At 38.2% G+C, this 19,856-nt stretch overlaps 1 protein-coding gene across 2 annotated transcripts in view; it reads left to right on the top strand.

The window, feature by feature from the left end:
• The window catches only part of zgc:110158, a 148,587-nt gene that overhangs the window by 8,490 nt on the left and 120,241 nt on the right, over positions 1-19,856 (top strand). For both annotated transcript variants that reach the window (NM_001020567.2, NM_001362582.1), the window contains 2 exon segments: positions 14,657-14,729; positions 19,686-19,747. In NM_001020567.2, coding sequence (NP_001018403.1) covers positions 14,657-14,729; positions 19,686-19,747 — 135 coding nt within the window.

The raw sequence follows: 19,856 nt of genomic DNA, 5'->3' as shown, positions 1-19,856 counted from the left end.
ATTCAAAATGAATGGGAAGCCTTGACGCTGACGCCCCATGTGAATCAGGTGTAAAGAATGACCGAACTTTCTTTTTTGGTGAACTATCCATTTAAGAGAGATTTAGAAGAATTTTCTGCTGTGATTGTTCTGTTCATTTCTTGCGAACGCTGCCATCCAAACTTTGGTGTGCACTAGGATTGCACAATACGATGAAAAACTATTGTTATTGTGATAATTGTATATGCAATACAGTGGTTCCTCATTTATCGCAGGAGTTACGTTTTAAAAATAACCCACAATTAGCAAAAACCGCAAAGTAAACAGCTTAATTTTTACAATTATTATAGATGATTTACCTCTCACTACACTCTTTGTAAACTTTTCTCAAACAGCCATTAACTTTTTAACACCTTTCTCTGTCGTTTAAACGCTCTCAAAGTTTAAACGTTTTTAGAAAACTAAGTCCAGTTTTAAAGAATGAAACCAAAGATCAAAACCTGTTGTCAGGTGCAAACATTCATCGCTTTTAGGAAAAAGGGTTATAAAGCTTTTTAGCTTTTGTGCATCCAGCGTAATGTTCTTTTTCCTGCAGTCACTGATCCACAAAGCCAAAGCAGACTCCATCCTCAAGGGGGTCAGACACTGGATGTGCCACGCACATGACAGTTGGAAGTAACACACACCGGACACACACATACGGATGTTATTTATAAGGAAATTATTCAGATGGCGCTCTGTGGCGTGGCAGAAATATCAACGTTGCCCTTAGTCAGGGCACCGCAGACAGCCACCGACTTGCAGTGCTGGTATCCGTACCCTGATAGAAACCTATGATTGTATTGAGCTGCGTGGCACAGCACATCAGATGTGTTACCCCTTTACAATGGTTTTGCTGCGGACAATTATAACCTATTTAGCATCCTTGTTGAAACTCACACTGTGATGGAAGATTTATGTTAATTTGCCAAGCTGAACGCATTCTGTACTGTACTGTACTGTACATTGATTGACAACGGTCTACAGCCAATTGGATGCAGAAACCAATGCACTATAAAAAAAAAAAACATGTGAAATTGCACAAAAAAAACATATCTTTAGTTTACATTGCACTGAAAGCCATGAACAACTCTTACAGCTATGGCGTGAGATGTTTTCTACTTGGTGCGTCTGGAAGGCATGAACGCATCGCTCTGCTTGCACACGGATATTGACATATGTTCTAATACTGGAAATAACGAACTTGAGCACGGAAAAAACACAATATGTGAGTGTTTCGCTACTATAAGCTCTGAACTTTAAACTAGTGCACAGGTGGCATACGTTTGTTTAGTTGCAGCAGTTTTGTTCCATGCTACAGAAACATGGCATTGAGAAGCCTTTCAGCTTAAGTATCCAAATTTTTTCAGCTGCTCGCACCAGGTGACTAACACTGTGCTCAGCCTTCAACTGCAGCTCGTGCTTTATTGAACAGACACACGTCACTTCCTAACTAAAGCGCCCGTTTTTTGACTAAACCAGGGGTGGCCAACCCTGTTCCTGGAGAGCCACCTTCCTGCAGATTTCAGTTGCTACCCATATCAAACACACCTGAACCAATTAATTAGGACCTGAACACCACGTGATAATTACAGGCAGGTGTGTTTGATATAAGTTGCAACTGAAATCTGCAGGAAGGTGGCTCTCCAGGAACAGGGTTGGCCCCTGGACTAAACTAAATTTATTTTTGATGTTTTGGTCACACTAATTGTAGGGCAGGAACAAATTGGCCCTGCAGGCCACCAATTGAATAGCCCTGGCGTTGGTTATTTATCCAAATTTGACTGACCAGATGGGGGCATACAAGCATTATATCGGCCTCCCACCTAAGTGCTTTTGTTCTCAAAATTTCTCAAAAGTTTAATATTATTTTGGCCTTTTGTCTACATGACATCAGATGTCAGTGCCCTGAAACAAACAGGTTACAGAGTGGGGAAAATCTAAAACTTCTGCCCGGCGTGTGCTGTGTGGATAGGCAAAATGCAACTTTTTGGTAATTATCATATCACTGTTCTGCGTTACCTGAAGAAGGAAGAACCCCACACATACCACAAAAAACAATGGCCTTAATGGTTAGCACTGTTGCTAACAGCAAGAAGGTTGCTGGTTCAAGTCTCACCTGGGTCAGTTGGCATTTCTGTGTGGAGTTTATTTTTCTCCCCGTGTTTGTGTGGGTTTCCTCTGGCTCTTCCGGCTTCCCCCACAATCCAAGTGCTTTAGGTTAATATGGTAAACAAAGTTGGCCTTAGTGTTTGAGTGCGTGTGTGATTGCTATTGAATGGTTGTTTCCCAGTACTGTGTTGCTGCTGGAAGGGCATCCACTGCGTAAAACATATGCTGGAATAATTGGTGGTACATTCCACTGTGGCAACCTCTGATAAATAAGGGACTAAGCTGAAGGAAAATAAATGAATGAATGAACAACAATGGCATAATGGCAGACTACAGTTTGCCCTGCAGGTGCTGCTAAGTTTATTAGCACTAGTTAAACAACCTGGTAATGCTGTATCAACTAGACGACTAGTGGACCTCATTAACATGCATCAGATAGTTTACATATACGTGAATTTATTAACATCTCGTGTTTATGTCTGTACTCGGTGCACTGAAGAAAGACTTCATGCGCATGCTCGCTGCATTCTTCAGTGATTTGAATGTATCCTGCGGGTCTAAGACTCTTGAATGAACTCTGGTGCAGTTCCAATGAAATATAAACATAACATGGACCAAAGACGTCTGAACAAAGCAAAAGCAAGACATAATGTCAAAAAATGCAGCCCTGAAATAGACAGAATGTTCGGGCGTACATGTTTTTCCTGTCATTGGAGCTGTGTTTGCCATTTAGTGTTCAGTATAGGCATCAGATATGCAGTTTCCAGGCTGTAAATGTAAAGGCATGATGTTCGGTCACTAGAGGATCTTCTGTCATCATTTATTTATACTCGGACTTGTGTAGTTGTGTCCCGAATGATGCACTTATAGAATCGTATACTCGTCTAGTATATGAACTTTAAAAGATTATTTTGTCACTCATCACTACTTGCATTATTCATACTAAAAATGGCACAGTAGATATTTTAATCATTAGTGTTCAAAAACACAAGAGCACAGACTTTTGTGCGCAAAAAAAAAAAAAAAATTTAAATGATCCCAAAATATGTCATTTTTTAAATAGTCTTTGAAACTTTTGACTTTTTCATTTAATGAGTCCATAGTAACCACTTAAAAGCAATCATATTGCAATGTTCTGAAAACCATTCACAACAACGCGATCCAGCTTTATTGTATTGATATTGCTTGTACACATTTTTTATTTGCTTTTACAGAAAATGTGATAGAAACCTGCTACAGGATTACAGAATCAGCTTTTTGATGCTAAATTCTAACTTCCTGAGCATAACCTTGGGCTGGTTGATATTGCAAAAAATATCACAATATCATGTTTTATATAATTCGATATCGATAATCATTGAATATTTTTACAATACATTTAGAAATATTACGATTTTTTGTTATTTGACCACTTACTGTTTTAATTTACAAACATTACCCAGGCAAATATTTTTATTAGTCATAGTTTAAACAAAATATCTGATCTCTTTATAGTAAAATAAACATAAGTGTTAAAGAGACTCTTAAACGTGATGAATAAAATGTTACAAAGTGTGTTCAATGGTAAAGGAAGATCAACATCTGTAAGATGTCAATTATATTAATACAGTAAACCTCAAAGTCTGTAAGCAACACAAATTATCATTTCAAATCTGAGCTTTCAAGTAAAGGAACCAGCCATCAATATTTAAGTACATGCTGAACATCACAATTGTGAAGTTGAATGACTATATTACCCCCTATGCTCAAAAATCTTTCAGATGGGGTGCTAGTGGCTGGGATGCACAAGACAAGAAACCAAAAAGCCATTTTGGCGACATCGTTTTTTATTTACAATCTCCTCACTGCTGCTATACGACACTCATTTTCACATGTGTTGTTATTCTGATCTAAAGTGACTAGTGCGAGCACGTGGTTTCCTTCACTATTTTCTATACGATTTCTCCTGGCGTCTTCTAACTAGGTGACCATCAACGTTTTCTCAGAGGATGACAAACAGACATATGATATGGAGAAATGTAAAAAGCTCTGCAGTGTATGTGTGTGCTATGTTTGTTTCAGGTAATTAGTCTGCCGTTATTACTGAAAAGTGTATATTTCATATAAAGTGTGAAGCAGATTGGTTAGTTCCGATGTTTTTAACTAGATGTACCTGGAAAATGCACCTCCATTGGAAATAATGAACTTACACCCTAAGCTTATTGGCATTGCTTTCAAAGCCTGGTTATACTGCTGCGTCGAGCGATCGGCGTGACCCACAACGCATGTCTTGTGCATTGCAGTGCATTTATACTTCTGCACGCTGTTTGTGTAGCTCTGCAATAACATTTCAGAAACAATTCAATTCAGCTTCATTTGTATAGCGCTTTTACAATGTAGATTGTGTCAAAGCAACTTCACATAAATGGTCATAGTAACTGGAACAGTGTAGTTCAGTTTTTAGTGTATAAGTTCAGTTCAGTTCAGTTTAGCTCAGTTCAGTGTGATTTAAAATCATTACTGAGAGTTCAAACACTGAAGAGCAAATTCATCGATGCATAGTTCTACCAATTCTGAACTATGCGAGCCAGTGGCGACAACGGAGAGGGAAAAAAACTTCACCTGATAGGAGTGAAGAAAAAAAACCTTGAGAGAACCGTATTCTCTGTATCGAGTTTCTTCGCTGGTGTTTTGTTTTTTCTGAACGCTATCTTAATGTAGATTAAGACCTGAAACTTGCCTATAGCACTTGCCTATAGCACTTATTCATTGTTGCTCTTGGTTGTGTAAATTGCTTCCTTGTCCTCATTTGTAAGTCGCTTTGGATGAAAGCGTCTGCTAAATGACTAAATGTAAATGTAAAATGTAAATGTAGATGTAGCTCAAACTTGCTCATTTTGATGTGCAACAATTTTAATAATAAGATCAACGCAAAGCAACAGTTTCCATCTCGAGCACCTTTACAGCACTCTACACTTGTAAACACTCGCTACAATGGATTTGTGCGGCTCTCGGTCCCGCCCACACTTGTCAGCGCTACCAAGCCGACCAATCACAGAGCTTACAATACGCGTTGTTGCGACGTGCAGTTATATTTTATTGAGTGGTGTGCATCCACGGCGAGGTCTATGCTTCTGCGCATAGGCTACGCCAGAGCATACGTGTGCACTTGACGCAGAAGTATAAATCAGCCATAAGGTGCAAGCTCAGCAGCAACATTTTAATAAAACTATAGCATTCATACCAATTTTTTTAATCGATATTGACCATGGTGTTCAGACAATAAATATCGCTACCGATTTTATCGCCCAGCCCTAGCACAACCTATTATTTTTTCGTATTCTTGGTCCACTTGTCAATATTTACATAGTTCAGTTGTTGTTTAAGATGTACTTTTTAAAGTTGGCTCAATTTCCTGTGATTAACTTGTTTAATGAGCTTGATCTAATTTATTTTGGCTGTATCCCAGCATTGCTTGTACTGTCTGCTCTCTCAGCCAGGCCAGACACTTCTTCTCCGACCTCAAGGTCTCGTCCCATCAGCTTCCATCCCTCCATGATATTTTTAAGTGCTTGAGCTTCCAAACGAGACCTTCTAAATCCAGAGGTCTCATTCCTGGCTCTCGCACTCAGTGGTCCTGACAACTCAACACAAGGTGCTTCTTGAAGGCGCAATTGAATGAACGCTGTTCAATAATTCATCAGGGCCAGGTGCTGGTACCCTGTACCAAAGCACACATTTTCCTCACTACACCCAGATCACATGGGCCTCCCTGCTATGAAATTTTTATCAGCCCACTCATGGGAATCCAGAGTTTGATCCAGATCATCTCACGCTCTCTCTTACTTAAGCAGATGGCAGCCACAAGATGTCCAGAGGTCTAACTCCAGCGGCGTTCCTAAACTCTTGATTAAGTTAAAACAGGTAGTGAGCTAAATGACTTGCTAATTAGAAAGTGAAACAGTTGTCTTGATTAAATTGGCCCTGATCAATTCTACTGTTTTTAATTTTGTCGTCATATATACAATGTTTCAGGGTTTTGCCACTAATGATGAGTTTATTTGGTAAACAATGAATATCTAGATAGTAGGACTGCACGATACTGGAAAAATATAAAAAAAATTTGTTAAATACTGCAATAATAGTTCCTACAATATATAATTTCTCTAGAAAAATACTATATTTATTAGCTATGTTTTTAAGTCATGGTAAGTTTATATAGTGATATTACAATACACAGGTAAAATATATATTTTTCACATAGAATTAATTTTTATTCTGACAAATAATGCAAAATGTCAAAATGCAAACATGTAGTCTTTAAAACACTAAAGAGTGAAAACCACAGCAGAAATACTAACTCTGATTGGCTGATTTTCTTTTGACTTGAATCCCGCTATTAGTATTTATTTTCAGCTCTGGGTTCACCTTTGGGCCACTTCAGCCAATAGCAGAAAATCAACTTATGGGGAGGTGGGGATAAAAATTGTAAGGCCCTATCTGATTGGTCAAACTTAGATAAACAAATATTGCATATTATACTAATATTGCGATAACTGTACTTTTTGAATGTTATACAAATACTAACTTGACTTCTAGTTAATCATTTGGAAAACTGGCAGAAGGTAGATTTTTCTGATGAATCATCTGTTGAGCTGCATCCCAATCATCACAAATACTGCAGAAGACCTACTGGAATCCACATGGAAGATTCTCAGAGACATCAGTCAAGTTTGGTGAAGGAAAAATCATGGTTTGAGGTTACATTTAGTATGGGGCGTACGAGAGATCTGCAGAGTGGATGGCAACATCAACAGCCTGAGGTATCAAGACGTTTGTGCTGCCCATTACATTATAAACCTCAGGAGAGGGGAAATTCTTCAGCAGGATAGCGCTCCTTCACATACTTCAGCCTCTACATCAGGGATGTCAAACTCAATTCCTGGAGGGCCGCAGCCCTGCACAGTTTAGTTCCAACCCTGCTCCAACACACTTACCTGTAGGTTTCAAACAGGCCTGAAGTACTCAATTAGTGTGATCAGGTGTGTTATTTAGGGTTGGAACTAAACTGTGCAGGGCTTGGCCCTCCAGGAATTGAGTTTGACATCCCTGCTCTACATCAAAGTTCCTGAAAGCAAAGAAGGTCAAGGTGCTCCAGGATTGGCCAGCCCAGTCACCATTGAATATTATGGAGCATGACAGGGGTAAGATGAAGGAGGAGGCATTGATGAATCCAAAGAATCTTGATGAACTCTGGGAGTCCTGCATGAATTCTTTCTTTGCCATTCCAGATGATTTTATTAATAAGTTATTTGAATCATTGCAGAGATGTATGGATGCAGTCCTCCAAGCTCATGGGAGTCATACACAATATTAATTCTGTTTGCACTGCACCATGACTTTATATTCTATAAAGTACATTATTTACCTAATGTCTAAGCTAAGTCAGACATTGCTGTCCTAATTAAATATTTAAAAATCAAGGGCATGATCATATTTTATTTTGGTAAAATAAGTGTAACCTAGAGACCTTTGCCTTTTACATAAGCCACTTCTGATACCAAATGATCAACTAGAAGTCAAGTTATGATTTGTTGTTCCTAAAACTTGGATAGGCGACAAGACTTTTGTCAGGTAGTGTATTGTGCAGCCCTACTGAATTTCTTTATGCAAAGATACTTTTGACTGTCTTTTTTTTCTTTAAGACCTTGTTTACAACTTAAGATGCAGTTTTGTGAATTAGATCTCAAGTGGAGACTAAATACAGCTGTAAACAGGTGTAAAAGGTTTGTTGTTTTTTCCCCACTTTTACCCCTTCCAGAGAAAATGCATTTGATTGGATTTCATTCACAGTGTAAACACTCATGTGTTTGCATTCAAGCTGCCACAAAAGCACACTTACTCTGTGTCAGCTGACCTAACACGTGCTCATTATGGGATGTTGTGAGAACTTGCTTGTGAGAACTGTTTTGCACCTTGTTTAGAAAATGTTCAGTGATCAAAAAAAAAAAAAAAGGTTGTGAATGTGATGCTCATGAACGGGCTGTACATCCGAACAGACTCTACCTAACAGTCTTGTTTTCATTTATGTAAAATTAACGTTGGCATTTTCCTGACTAAGATCTTCAGCAAAGCTTGAACAAGTGTCATGGGTGCCGTTCAGATGCAGGCAAGGCTTTAAATTGTATAGCGATGTTCATTAAAATGGCTTTAGTTTGGTAAATAATTATGCTATGATTCGTAAAACGAATTAAGGGCCAATTTCACTTTGAAGCCATTTGATATTGCTTTTGTTTCCTAGTTTCTATAGCCTAGTACTGACTTTCTGACTAGGATTTCTGGATTTTCTGGACTTTTGTTACATTGTAAGCTATATATAAACATTTAGGGCTTCCTGCATATGCTGAAAAACATATTGAATTTACTAAATTTGTAGGTTACCTATATAAATAGTTTGCAACCACTTACCATAAAAATGTGGTAAATCCCATTAATAATTTTTTTTCAGTGCTTGTACATACTTTTAAAGCAAACAGAAAACAGAATGATGTTTTGAAACAAAACTTGTTATTATATGTTTGCCATATTGCATTATATGTTCGTTTCACAAGTGTGAGTCCTCCGAATCGCGCACGGGCACAGTTCAGTTGGCTGGCCCTGGCCCGTTTGGAAGAGGTGTGCCAGAGCTCGGTTTGGTTGGGATTTGGCATGGTACACTTGTAGTGTGAATGGAAAGCGCACCTTAGCAAGAAACTGAAGATGCGGCGTCACTTTTAAGGGACTGTTATAATAGATTTATTAATCATTCCTACTTTTCAATGAACATGAACTGTCATAGTTTATTAAAGATGCAAATCCCTCACTGCATGTCAGCTGCACCTTAAGCAAACCTCCTAATATGTACAGCACAATAACTTTGACTTTGTATGTCACTGCATCCCAAACGACTTAAAATAATACAAAACAATATAACTAAAGCAATCTCCATTGCACTGAGTGAGAGCACCTCTCTGACTGAACAGCCGCATTATTGATGACGCAAGCGTGCTCTGGCTAGGTAATATACAGTGTAAGTGCAGGCTGAGGGGGAAAGGGAGACAATTGAGTACACCCTTAGGGTGCTTTCACACTAGTACTTTCGGTCTGCACTCGGGTTCCTTGACGTCTACCGAACCCAGGTGCGCAACCATGAAACGTACCCGAGTCTGCCTGAAAGAGGGGGTCTGGCGTATGGTTCGCGCATATCCTGGTCCGGTTCAGTTTTGGTATGATTGCAATCGTAATAAATAATGAAAGTTAACCGCCAACAGTACAACAAACTTTCATTTTCATACTATTCATTCATGTGTGTGTGTCTGCCTATAACCTACTGTACCTTGGTGACAAGTGGAAGTGACCCAGTGCAAGCACAGTGATAACGTCTCCCTGTCTCCTCCAAAAAAAGCTTCAGGAGACATCGTGTGATGTATGTTGTGAACATTTATAATATTTTTGCTGCAAATAGACCCAGGTCACTTTCTGAATGTCCAAAATTAAGGATTCAGTAAAAGCAGAACAATCGCGATGTGCGTACGTCTTTCCATTTTGGCCATTACCTAGCAACAGCTGTACACAACAGCAGCTCAATGATGCAAGCATACCATGGTCCAGAAGGAAAAACAACAGTGTGTACTGATAGACGATGTCATCGTCCATCGGCGATGGCCAACAGACAACACGATGCTGAGCCAACCAAACCCGCTCACGAAAAATACACACTCAGACCCCGTTTGCACTAATACGTCTTAGTGTTAAAAATAGCATTTTAGAATGGCAATGAGCCACTTTCACATCGTGTTTTACCTAGCATTTTTAAACAGCCCTCCGTCTCCTGAAAACGCACATCACGTGACACAAGTGGTGCAGAGCCACACACACACACACACACACACTGTCATGCGCTCCTCTGAGCTTCAGAGACAGAGAGCAGTGCACGTCGGACAGTTTTTCAAAGATGTACCGCTGGGTCGCATCTTGCTATAGTTGTTAAACGTGATATTCTGACATCTCAAGTCTACCGGAAGTTCCGGGAGTCTGTATGCATTTGCGGGACTCATAATGCCAGCAAACGAGTGATAATCTCCTGGTTATTGTGAACCCCCCCCCCCCGGCTTTTCACAGGATGACGATGTCATCGTTCATCGTGATGTTTCACATTACACATTGTTCGATGCCAAATTGGTCGACATCGCCCTACCCTTAGTGTGAACACAAACCAGTTGAGGAGATGGCAAGGGGGGACAGTCAAACTTGGGTTTGGTCAAGGCAATTGAACCAAGTGTGAAAGCAACTTTAGTTTCTTTCTTCTATTAAACAAAATAGCAAGATATTTTGAAATCAAATAATGCTGGTTCCTGGCATCCATCGACTTCCATACTAGGAAAATAAATTAATATGGAAATCAATGGGTGCCAGTTCAACAGAAGACAGGAACTCAACTAGGTATTGAACAATAAATTGTGAGTAAATGATGGCAGAATTTTCATTTTTGAGTCTACTATCCCTTTAAGTTTTATACTTTACAAATAGACACAGCTGACTTTCCAATTGAGAGGATTCTTTGTGCCAATAAGATAGACTTTGTCTGAACCTCTCAACCGTAGTTTTATGGTGGTCGTTGACTCCCCATCCACCACATCTCTCGGGGGGAGGCATTGTCATTCCAGTCAGTCTCCCGCGTCAGCGCATCAGTGTTTGTACTGTGATGGAGCGCTGGATCTCCTCCCTGTCTTTCATATCCAACTTTATCACAGTCATTGACTGGCTGATCAGAGGGAGCTCTCCTCTGCTATTTATGAGCCTGCCTCCCTGGGTGCCTACTTCCACTGACTCATTCACCTCCTCGATGATGCCTGGGAATGCTTCCCGCTCCCACACAAATACACACGTCTGCCCGCTGCAAATTCGAGGGAAGACTCCATTAGATCAATGCTGTTTTTGTAGTATTTTATTAGTTTTTTTACACCCATCTTGATAGGAAATCACTGTCGTGTGTTCACTGGAGTTTCTCAGAACTCCAATGAGAGCTTTTGTGCAGAAACTCCTAACACCAATGAAGAAGCAACCCAGGGAATCCCCATAGCATTGCATTATAAATAGAAAATTTAACTGCTGTCATTTACTATGTGTTACTAATAACAGTGACTACAGCATCTTTACTAAAGCATTTTTCTGAAATCATGAAGCGAGTAAAAACCTTTATTTTATGTGGTACTTTTCTTTGTATCGTTAACTACACTACACTACACAGAGCCAAAATTCACTAAGAATCAACACCAACAACTGTCAATATCATAGAATGGTTATCTCGATGTCATTATCGTATGATTAAATCCATTTTGATTTTGAAATTTTAGCGGTTTGTCAGTGTACTTTGACTGTGTCTAATAAATTCTGCTCAAACTGGAGATTCATTTGATTAATCGGCCCATCCCTAATTTTACTATCAAGTTATTTTTAATGAAGCATGAGTGATACATGTCGTCGTTCCATTCAAAATCTGTTCACCCAAAACTCTGATTCTTCAAAACATTCGTAAATACAAATTCATGTGAACCAAGCAGTTCAAACCAAACATGATTGCTATTATATTTTGAACAATTAAGTATAAAAAAAGTGTAAACACAGACACCGTCTTACAGAGGTCTCACAGATTTCATGATTGTCTTTAGAGGATTAATGCAAGGTTATGATAAGTTTAGATTTAGTGTTATTTTTAGTTTTTATATTATGAAATTGCTTAGTTTAGTTTTAGTTTAGTGTTAGTTTTAGTTTTTTGTAATTAAGGATATTTGTTTGGTGGAAGATTCAAAATCATCAGAATTAATGTTGTATAATAAAATCTAAACCAGGGATAGGGTAATTTTTTTGACACCATCTACCACTACCATTTACTCATCATCAAACTCAAATACAGCAGCCCACAAGATAGCAGCCTTAAGTACAATATGTGTGCAATGCTGCTTCTGAAGTTAGATACACAGAGACATATACAGATAAGTTACATATACATATACAAATAAGTTCGGATCTTTAGTATGAATCAAATCTTACCAAGTTTGGACTCAACAAATCAAAATATGTAGCTGGCAATTATACTTTCAGTCAGTTAAAACATCACCATGATTTGAAAGTTTTTTTAACAGTTACATTTTGCAACCCAACTGAAACATGATTCACTTATTTAAATTCCATTACAATTTTCTGTTTTAAAACAAACTTACGTTTCGCCAGATCCTCTCTTTTAAGCCCTCTGTTTACCCGCACTGCAGTTGTTCAAGTTAAGTTCAGTCACAGCAGGCTGTCATGTACTTCTTGTGTTTGGTTCTGCTAAATCACGCATGTGCAGTACTGTCAGTTCACCGCTACTCAAATCTGATCTCTGTGTACTGTTCTAATAACTGAATAACTCAATATATATTATTTTATTTCAAGTCAGAGGGGGTATCAAGCATGCAAAAAGTCAGTTGTTTTTGGATAAGTGCTTAATTTTTCTGGAGATGCGAATCGTTTCAAATGATTCAGTTCGTTTTTTGCTATAATTTTGGTTAGTTTCAGTTAGTACTAGTTAAAAAAAAACTCTTTTATTTTTATTTTAGTAAACGAAGATCATTTTAAATTTTAGTTTTTGTTTTTTTATTCGTTTTCGCTAACTATAATAACCTTGGAATGAAAGTCCTATTGTAATAAAATCCTTTACACAATAATAACCCAGGAGATTTATTTTCTTAAATGGTAAGTTTGCGTTCCAAAATATTGCACTGTGTTGCTCAAATGTGTGGCATAAACATAGAGTACACTCAGTCATGTTTTTAGTCATTCACTATTTCCATTATGGCTGCACGATATTGGAAGAATCGAACATCGCAATATTTTGTTATTCTGCGATATACATTGTGATATGAATACAAGTACACTAGATGACTTAATATCTTTATTTGGAAAAAAATGTATCATTTTAGATTGATTGACATGATACTTTAGGGGGGTGCGTACAAAAAGTACATAATACAAATAAAATACAACAAAGAAAAGGGTACAGTTGGAATAAACTGTGTTTTATCATTTTCCGAGTCTGAACAGTATTCAGGTACATCTATTAAATAATAATACTAAAACTAATTCAATGTATCATTATTAAAGTTACAAATAGTATAAATTATTATGCCTGAATGTTTTTAAAATCCTCATACAGTCACTTGCCTCAAAAATGCAAATAATAAATTGTAATACATTGTTTGATGGGACTATTGTAAATGGTTACATTGTAATAGCGATGCTGAAACGATATTTTGTTCAGCCCTAATTTCCATTCATAAAAAGGTCATAAATCAGTCCTCATGTTCATATTCAAAATACGTTGTTACATCATAGACAGGTAGTCTCTTTTTTTGATGCAATATAACTTATTTTTAATATATTTTCAGCTGTTTTTGTCCATAAAATGAAAGTGAACCGGGTCCAAAATGACCTTGACATTGACTTTCATTATACAAAACAAAAGACCCTACCACAAACAAATTTTTTCAAATGATCTATTGTGACTGATATGTCCCATCGTTGTCTATTCCCATAAAAGCAGTGTCTGATATTATGTAAAATAAGCAAACCTTATGTTTAAACATGAAATCTGGACCCAAACCAGCATAGAATAGCCACTCTTTAGTATATGCCATCATTGCCGTACCCATAGTGGAAATAAATGTTTTTACCCCAAATGCGCATCAGCCAGGCAAAAACCGTGTTTTGACCAAATTGTGCCTGTCTATGGATGTAATTTTACCAGGAGAGCTTTGTAGGGCTATTTTCTCTTATGGCTGAAGGAAGAGAAAAAGGAAAGCATAGTAGCAGAGGGATGGTACAGTTTCAGCCCTGCGGTACACTGGGAGCTGGGTAATTGCTAGCCCAAGCGGCTAAACAACAGACATAATGGATACAGAAAATGACAAAAACACAAGAACCGCGATGGTGCCGTCAGATTGCCGTGACAACTCCAACCATGCTTGCTTTGGCTGATCTTTCTGTTCTTTTCACGGAGCAAACGGGCTGTGGAGATCGGACATGCGGCCGCTGCGGTTGATGGGTGTTTTGTGTGTGTGTGCATGTGCACTTGTGTAATCAGCGATCTCCTACGAGCTGTCTTTAGCTGCTGATTTTCCTTCTGAAACTTTTGAAAAACGTCCAAACAAGAGAGACGGCACAGTTAGGCATTGAAAGGCAATAGCTCTGTTATAAAACCAACCAAACTGCCCTCATAATCAGTCACCTACTAAGGCTGCACGCTGATGTTTATGAAACCATTTTTGCTTATGAAACAATTGTCTTGTTTAAACTACTTATTTCAAATGAGATGAATTAACACAATTGTTATTTTGGTGATTCTTATTATTCTTATTTAACATTTCTCATGTTTGGAGCATATTGGAGTTATTTGCGATGTACAGTATAATCTGCAATTTTTTTAGCGACATGTGAATTGAATCTCTGCTTTTCTCTTCTTCTCTTCCAGATTAGCTTTATACGTATACGAGTACTTGTTGCATGTTGGGGCCCAGAAATCAGCACAGACTTTCCTTTCTGAGGTAAGACATTCATTTGAACACAGATGCACACACTCCCACATTTGTTTTACTGTATTAGTGAGGGCATTTCATCATGGTCGAAATGGAGTGGGATGAAGCACAAGGATTTTTTAAGGGCATACTTATTCGTCTAAACCAAACCTACACATAACTATCACATAAACATGTGCAAAACGCAATTAAACTGTTACAACTGTGGTTCAAATTTTTTTTAATGGATAATTAGAAAAATTAGGCACATTTATTTAGCACATTACTTATACAGTGATTATTGGAAGTGCTTTACATAAACATTTTTATTCCCAAATTGTGATGATATTGCATCACTTATGTTGTCTGCTCACATTGTGCACTAAAAACATGTTCTTTTGCGTGATGAGGAAGTACTTTTGAGTAGTTAAGCTTTGGGACAGACTACTAACAAACAAACCTTCATCCTGCACATGTAATTTCATTTAATTGGGGAAAAATAAAGTAACACATTGGTCTGCCAGTCGAAGGTCTTTTATGTGGAGACATGAAATGGATTTGAAAGCAAATGTCCAAAACGATGATCATACAGATCTTTTTAAAACAACTTTATAAAGGTTTACAATGTTTTGGTGGAATAACATTGAATAAATATTTTTCATCAGGTTGGGTGATCACTCTTACCACTTCAAAACTATTTTATAACTCTCTACTTAACCACTATGGTTGAACAACAGCAAGAAAATAATTTCTTTAGGAAATAATAGGCCACCCAGGTAACTTTGGAATGCTTGTTTCAACATACAACTTCCTACTAATAATGAGTTGAAACTGAAGGTTTTCTTTTGGGGGGATAACTTAATTGTTTTATGTTCAATCCACTTAAATTTGTAAAACAATTAAGGTATCTTAAGGAATTAAGTGGAACCCTGCTTTTTTTTAACAAACACTAATTCTAATTTCGAACATTATTTATTGTAGGACGGATATTATGTGAACTGAGACACAAGGGATGTTTCCTATCAAGCCTGTTCTTTTCTGTAATGCTGTAAATCCAAATTGAATCCACTTGTTTCATTTGAAAGGCTCAGGATGTTGTGAGTCTGTACGCCACAGTAACATTTTTTTTTTAAAGATTTCTGTTGCTCCACATTTAATTGAGTACATAAGAGTCCATTTAATTTCTTCAATTTCAATACACACAAAATATTGTTCTCAAAATATTGGAGTTGTTCTTAATTATACTCAATTGTTTACCTTTCCTCATATTTCTGCTATCTCAGTATCTATGAGCTGGTATGTGCACCATCCGTGTGCAAAATTATGAATTTCCCCACCATTAATTTTCTAAAAACAATTGTTTATATAACACTGACCAACCAGACTTTTGGTTGCTGTTTGTTTGTGAACAGTCATATCCGGCCATTACCTCAGGCTGTTTTATTCTCCTTGTTGACTTGATGGCATCACTGCTGCGTTGCGGCATCACTTTCCTGACTTTCTACACCACTTCTGGAAAGCACCGCAAGTTGGTCAGATGTTTATCGTGCCGTTTGGCAGCCCGACGAGGTGAAATTGACTGATAATGTGTTCTTAACCTTCAGACCTGCTTCAGTAATCCACTTTCAGCTGCAGTGAACAAACCTATCCCCTCTATCCTCTTAGATCGTCGTTTTTTCTCTCTCTCTCTTGCTACATTTTCCTGTGTAATCATCCATATATAATTGTTATAATAGGCTAATTCTTTCCTCACACTTTCCACGGTCAGTTCAGGTCCCTCCGCTCACCTATTGCAAAGGGGAACGTTCCTTAAATACACTGAGATTATGGCCTTAATGAGAGTCGCCCTGGTCATTTCCACACTATCAAGTGAAAGTGAGCCCGCAAGGCTCGAACGAAGGGAGAAAAAACAGTGGCCGTGATTAATTTTGTGGGTCATGGCACTGCATTGCTAAAGCCTGCTGTAGGTCTCCATTTTGGTAGATTGACTAGGATGAAGCTGAGTAATGACTGCCAATGACTGCCTTCAAGTCATGTCGTAAATTAGTTTGTACACTTTTTGCATGCTGTGAAAGAATGAGAATGAAAACCCTGCCTGCGTTTTGTTTCCCTTGTTGTTCTAAACTAGTATGACCAAGGCCCAATCCCAATTTTACACCTTAAGACTGATTTATACTTGCGCCTGGTGCCGCATCGCGGACCTCCGCTGACTGCGCATGCACCTTACGAAACTGACTTTTATACTTGTTGCGTTTGCCGTTGTGATATTCTTTAAAATGACAGGGGGCAGTAAAAAGAAACCATCCGTAAAATCAGACAGATAAACAGAGAAATAGGAAGTTTCCGGAACTACGTCTTATAATTAATATCGTTCAAGATTTTTTAAGCTAACTATTTTTATTATTTAAAAATATATATATTTTAATGAATATTGGAGCTTTTATAGACACTCAAAGCGCTTTACACAATGGGGGGAATCTCCACATCCACCTGGATGACGCAATGGCAGCTATATTGTGCCAGACGGCACACCACACACCAGCTGATTGGTAGAGAGGAGACAGAGTGATGAAGCCAATTATGATATGGGGATGGTTAAGAGGCCATGACGGACAGAGGCCTTAGGGCAAATTCGGCTAGTATGCAGGGGTTAAAGTCCTATTCCTTTTTTGAAGGACATCCTCGGATTTTTAACGACCACAGAGAGTCAGGACCTCTAACGTCTCATCTAAAAGATGGCGCTTACTGAGCAGTATAGTGTCTCCTTCAATATACTGGGGCATTAGGACCCACACTGGCCACAGATTGAGCACCGCCTGCTAGCCTCACTAACACCACTTCCAGCAGCAACCTAGCTTTTCCATTTGGTTTCCCATCCAGGTACTGACCGGGCGCAGCCCTGTTTGGCTTTAGTGGGCAACCATGTGAGAGTTGCAGAAAGCTAGCTGCGAGCAAATATATACTGTTTTACTGTATACTGACTTTTTTATTTAACTCAATTAACAATTCACACATTGCTGTCTGGCTAGTTTTTCCCTCTACTGCTAAAAAGGCAACAATGTTCGAACATCCGTGACCATTATCACTAATATCTAATATCAGTATATTGTAAACCGATAGGTTAAAAAATTCCTTTTTTAGTTATCAAAGAAATAATTTGTTAATTGATTTTAGTTTTGTAACTATTAAATTGTTTTAAATTCAAAATTGTAATATATACATCAGTGTTAAACCTATAAATGTTGGAAAAACATATTCTGCAATTGTTTATTAAAACCACCTGGGTCTCCACTTTTGCTGGCTTTAACATGGCTTTTCTTTCTTGGTTTTAACAAACTTATTTCTCAGGTTTTTCCAAACTTTTACTAAAACCATCCTCCTTTTTCACTGTCTCAATTTCTAGCCAAGAATTATTGGTCATCTGGTTCTCCCTATGATCACACATAGACGAATCATAAAGATATCTGTACAGGCGTACCTTTTTCAGACATAATTTCTTCAAAGTTTTTTATATTCAACTCAAATGAAACACACCGTGTACTGTTTGATCGACTCAAAAAAAAAAATATTGTGTGCTCCGCCGACTGAAATCATGTTGTGTTCACCCAAAGCGAACCTCTGCAAACACAGCAATGACATCACATTCGTGAACGTGCACTCAAGCGAACTAGCGGACGCATGGAGTATAAACCAGGCTTTAGCCATTCCCCCTCCGAAGAGGTAGAGCTGCCCTAATTGTCTTTAGCTTAAAGGCATAGGGCTAATGGGAAGGGCTAGACGGCCCTTGAAACCGAGATTTTCCAGGACCACTCTAGAAACCAAGGGGTACAAAAATTTCCCAGAATGCACCAGCTACAACGGCAACATGGCTGCATACCTAAGTCAGGAGATGCACAGATTTTTTTGCCATTATTAAGAATTTTTACAACAAAAAAGCTAATATTTTACTACATAATACATTCATAAAGATGTTCGCGTTTTACACTCATGCTTTAAAAAAAGCTCCAAATTTTGCTATCTATATTTCCGGTATAGTAGTCCCACAACATACTTTATCATCTGTCACTCGATTACACTCCAATATCCTGTCAGAGAAAACTAGTGGCTGGGAATGAGCTTTTCACAGTGTCTGTTTTACCGTTAATTTTTTCTTGTGTTTACTCAGACGAATATGACCATGATGTAAATACACAGTACAGTTACGAGCATATTACCACATTACAAGATAAATACCTAAATAGTGCAACTTGAATAAAATAGAATTGGGATTGGTCCTTACTTTCTTGGTGGTATTGGTGGTTTACATGTACTCTCTGTAAGCGTTATGTATTTTATACTGTAAAAAGGCTAATTATATGGCCGTACCCCACCCCTACTGCTTTTCACAGGAAAACGGTGGTAAAATGTAAATGTGAAAAGACCCGATTAAATATGATTTTTAAGCATTCTGAATTATAACGACACCAGTGATGTTCTCGTAAACCACTGTAATGGATTACTGCTAGGTCATACCCATGTCATTATACAAAAACTGTCCTTGTAAACCACCAAAACAGCACACACACACAAACAATGTGATAATAATTGAGTAATAATAACTACACAGACATTAATCCTGTTGTATTAGTCAAAAATCCTAACTTCTATTAGCCAAAATATTTCCCAGTGTGTCCATATCATTCACAGCAAAATCTTCTAAATCTTAAAAATGAATTTTGACTTCTAAACTTGTTTAAATGGGCTTCCCAGGCAGACTTTCTCATCCTGTAGCATTTTTGCTGGGGTGTTGTAGAAGGACAAACAAGTGTGATGCTGTGATAGAGAAAGCGGGATGATGTATGGGATCTGGATTGGGTCAGGGAACAGACTGCGGAACCTCTGACAGGAAAATGTTTTGCACATTATCTACAATCTTACAACACCTCTCTCTCTTTCTCTCTCTCTGTCTCTCTTTCTCCCTCTTTCCCCTTCCGCTGCCTGTTGTAGATCCGATGGGAGAAGAACATTACGCTAGGGGAGCCCCCTGGATTCCTCCATTCATGGTGGTGGTAGGTCTCTTGTGTTTTCTTCATTACACTTTTTTATACGTGTGCTCTCTGCCTGTCTGTGCACAAGATAGCACCAATATGGACAAATAATTTCAGCAGTGTTTTGATG

Source organism: Danio rerio, chromosome 2, assembly GCF_049306965.1.
Source record: "Danio rerio strain Tuebingen ecotype United States chromosome 2, GRCz12tu, whole genome shotgun sequence".
In the NCBI taxonomy this organism is placed as follows: domain Eukaryota; kingdom Metazoa; phylum Chordata; class Actinopteri; order Cypriniformes; family Danionidae; genus Danio; species Danio rerio.
This window is presented reverse-complemented; position numbering and strand designations above follow the sequence as displayed.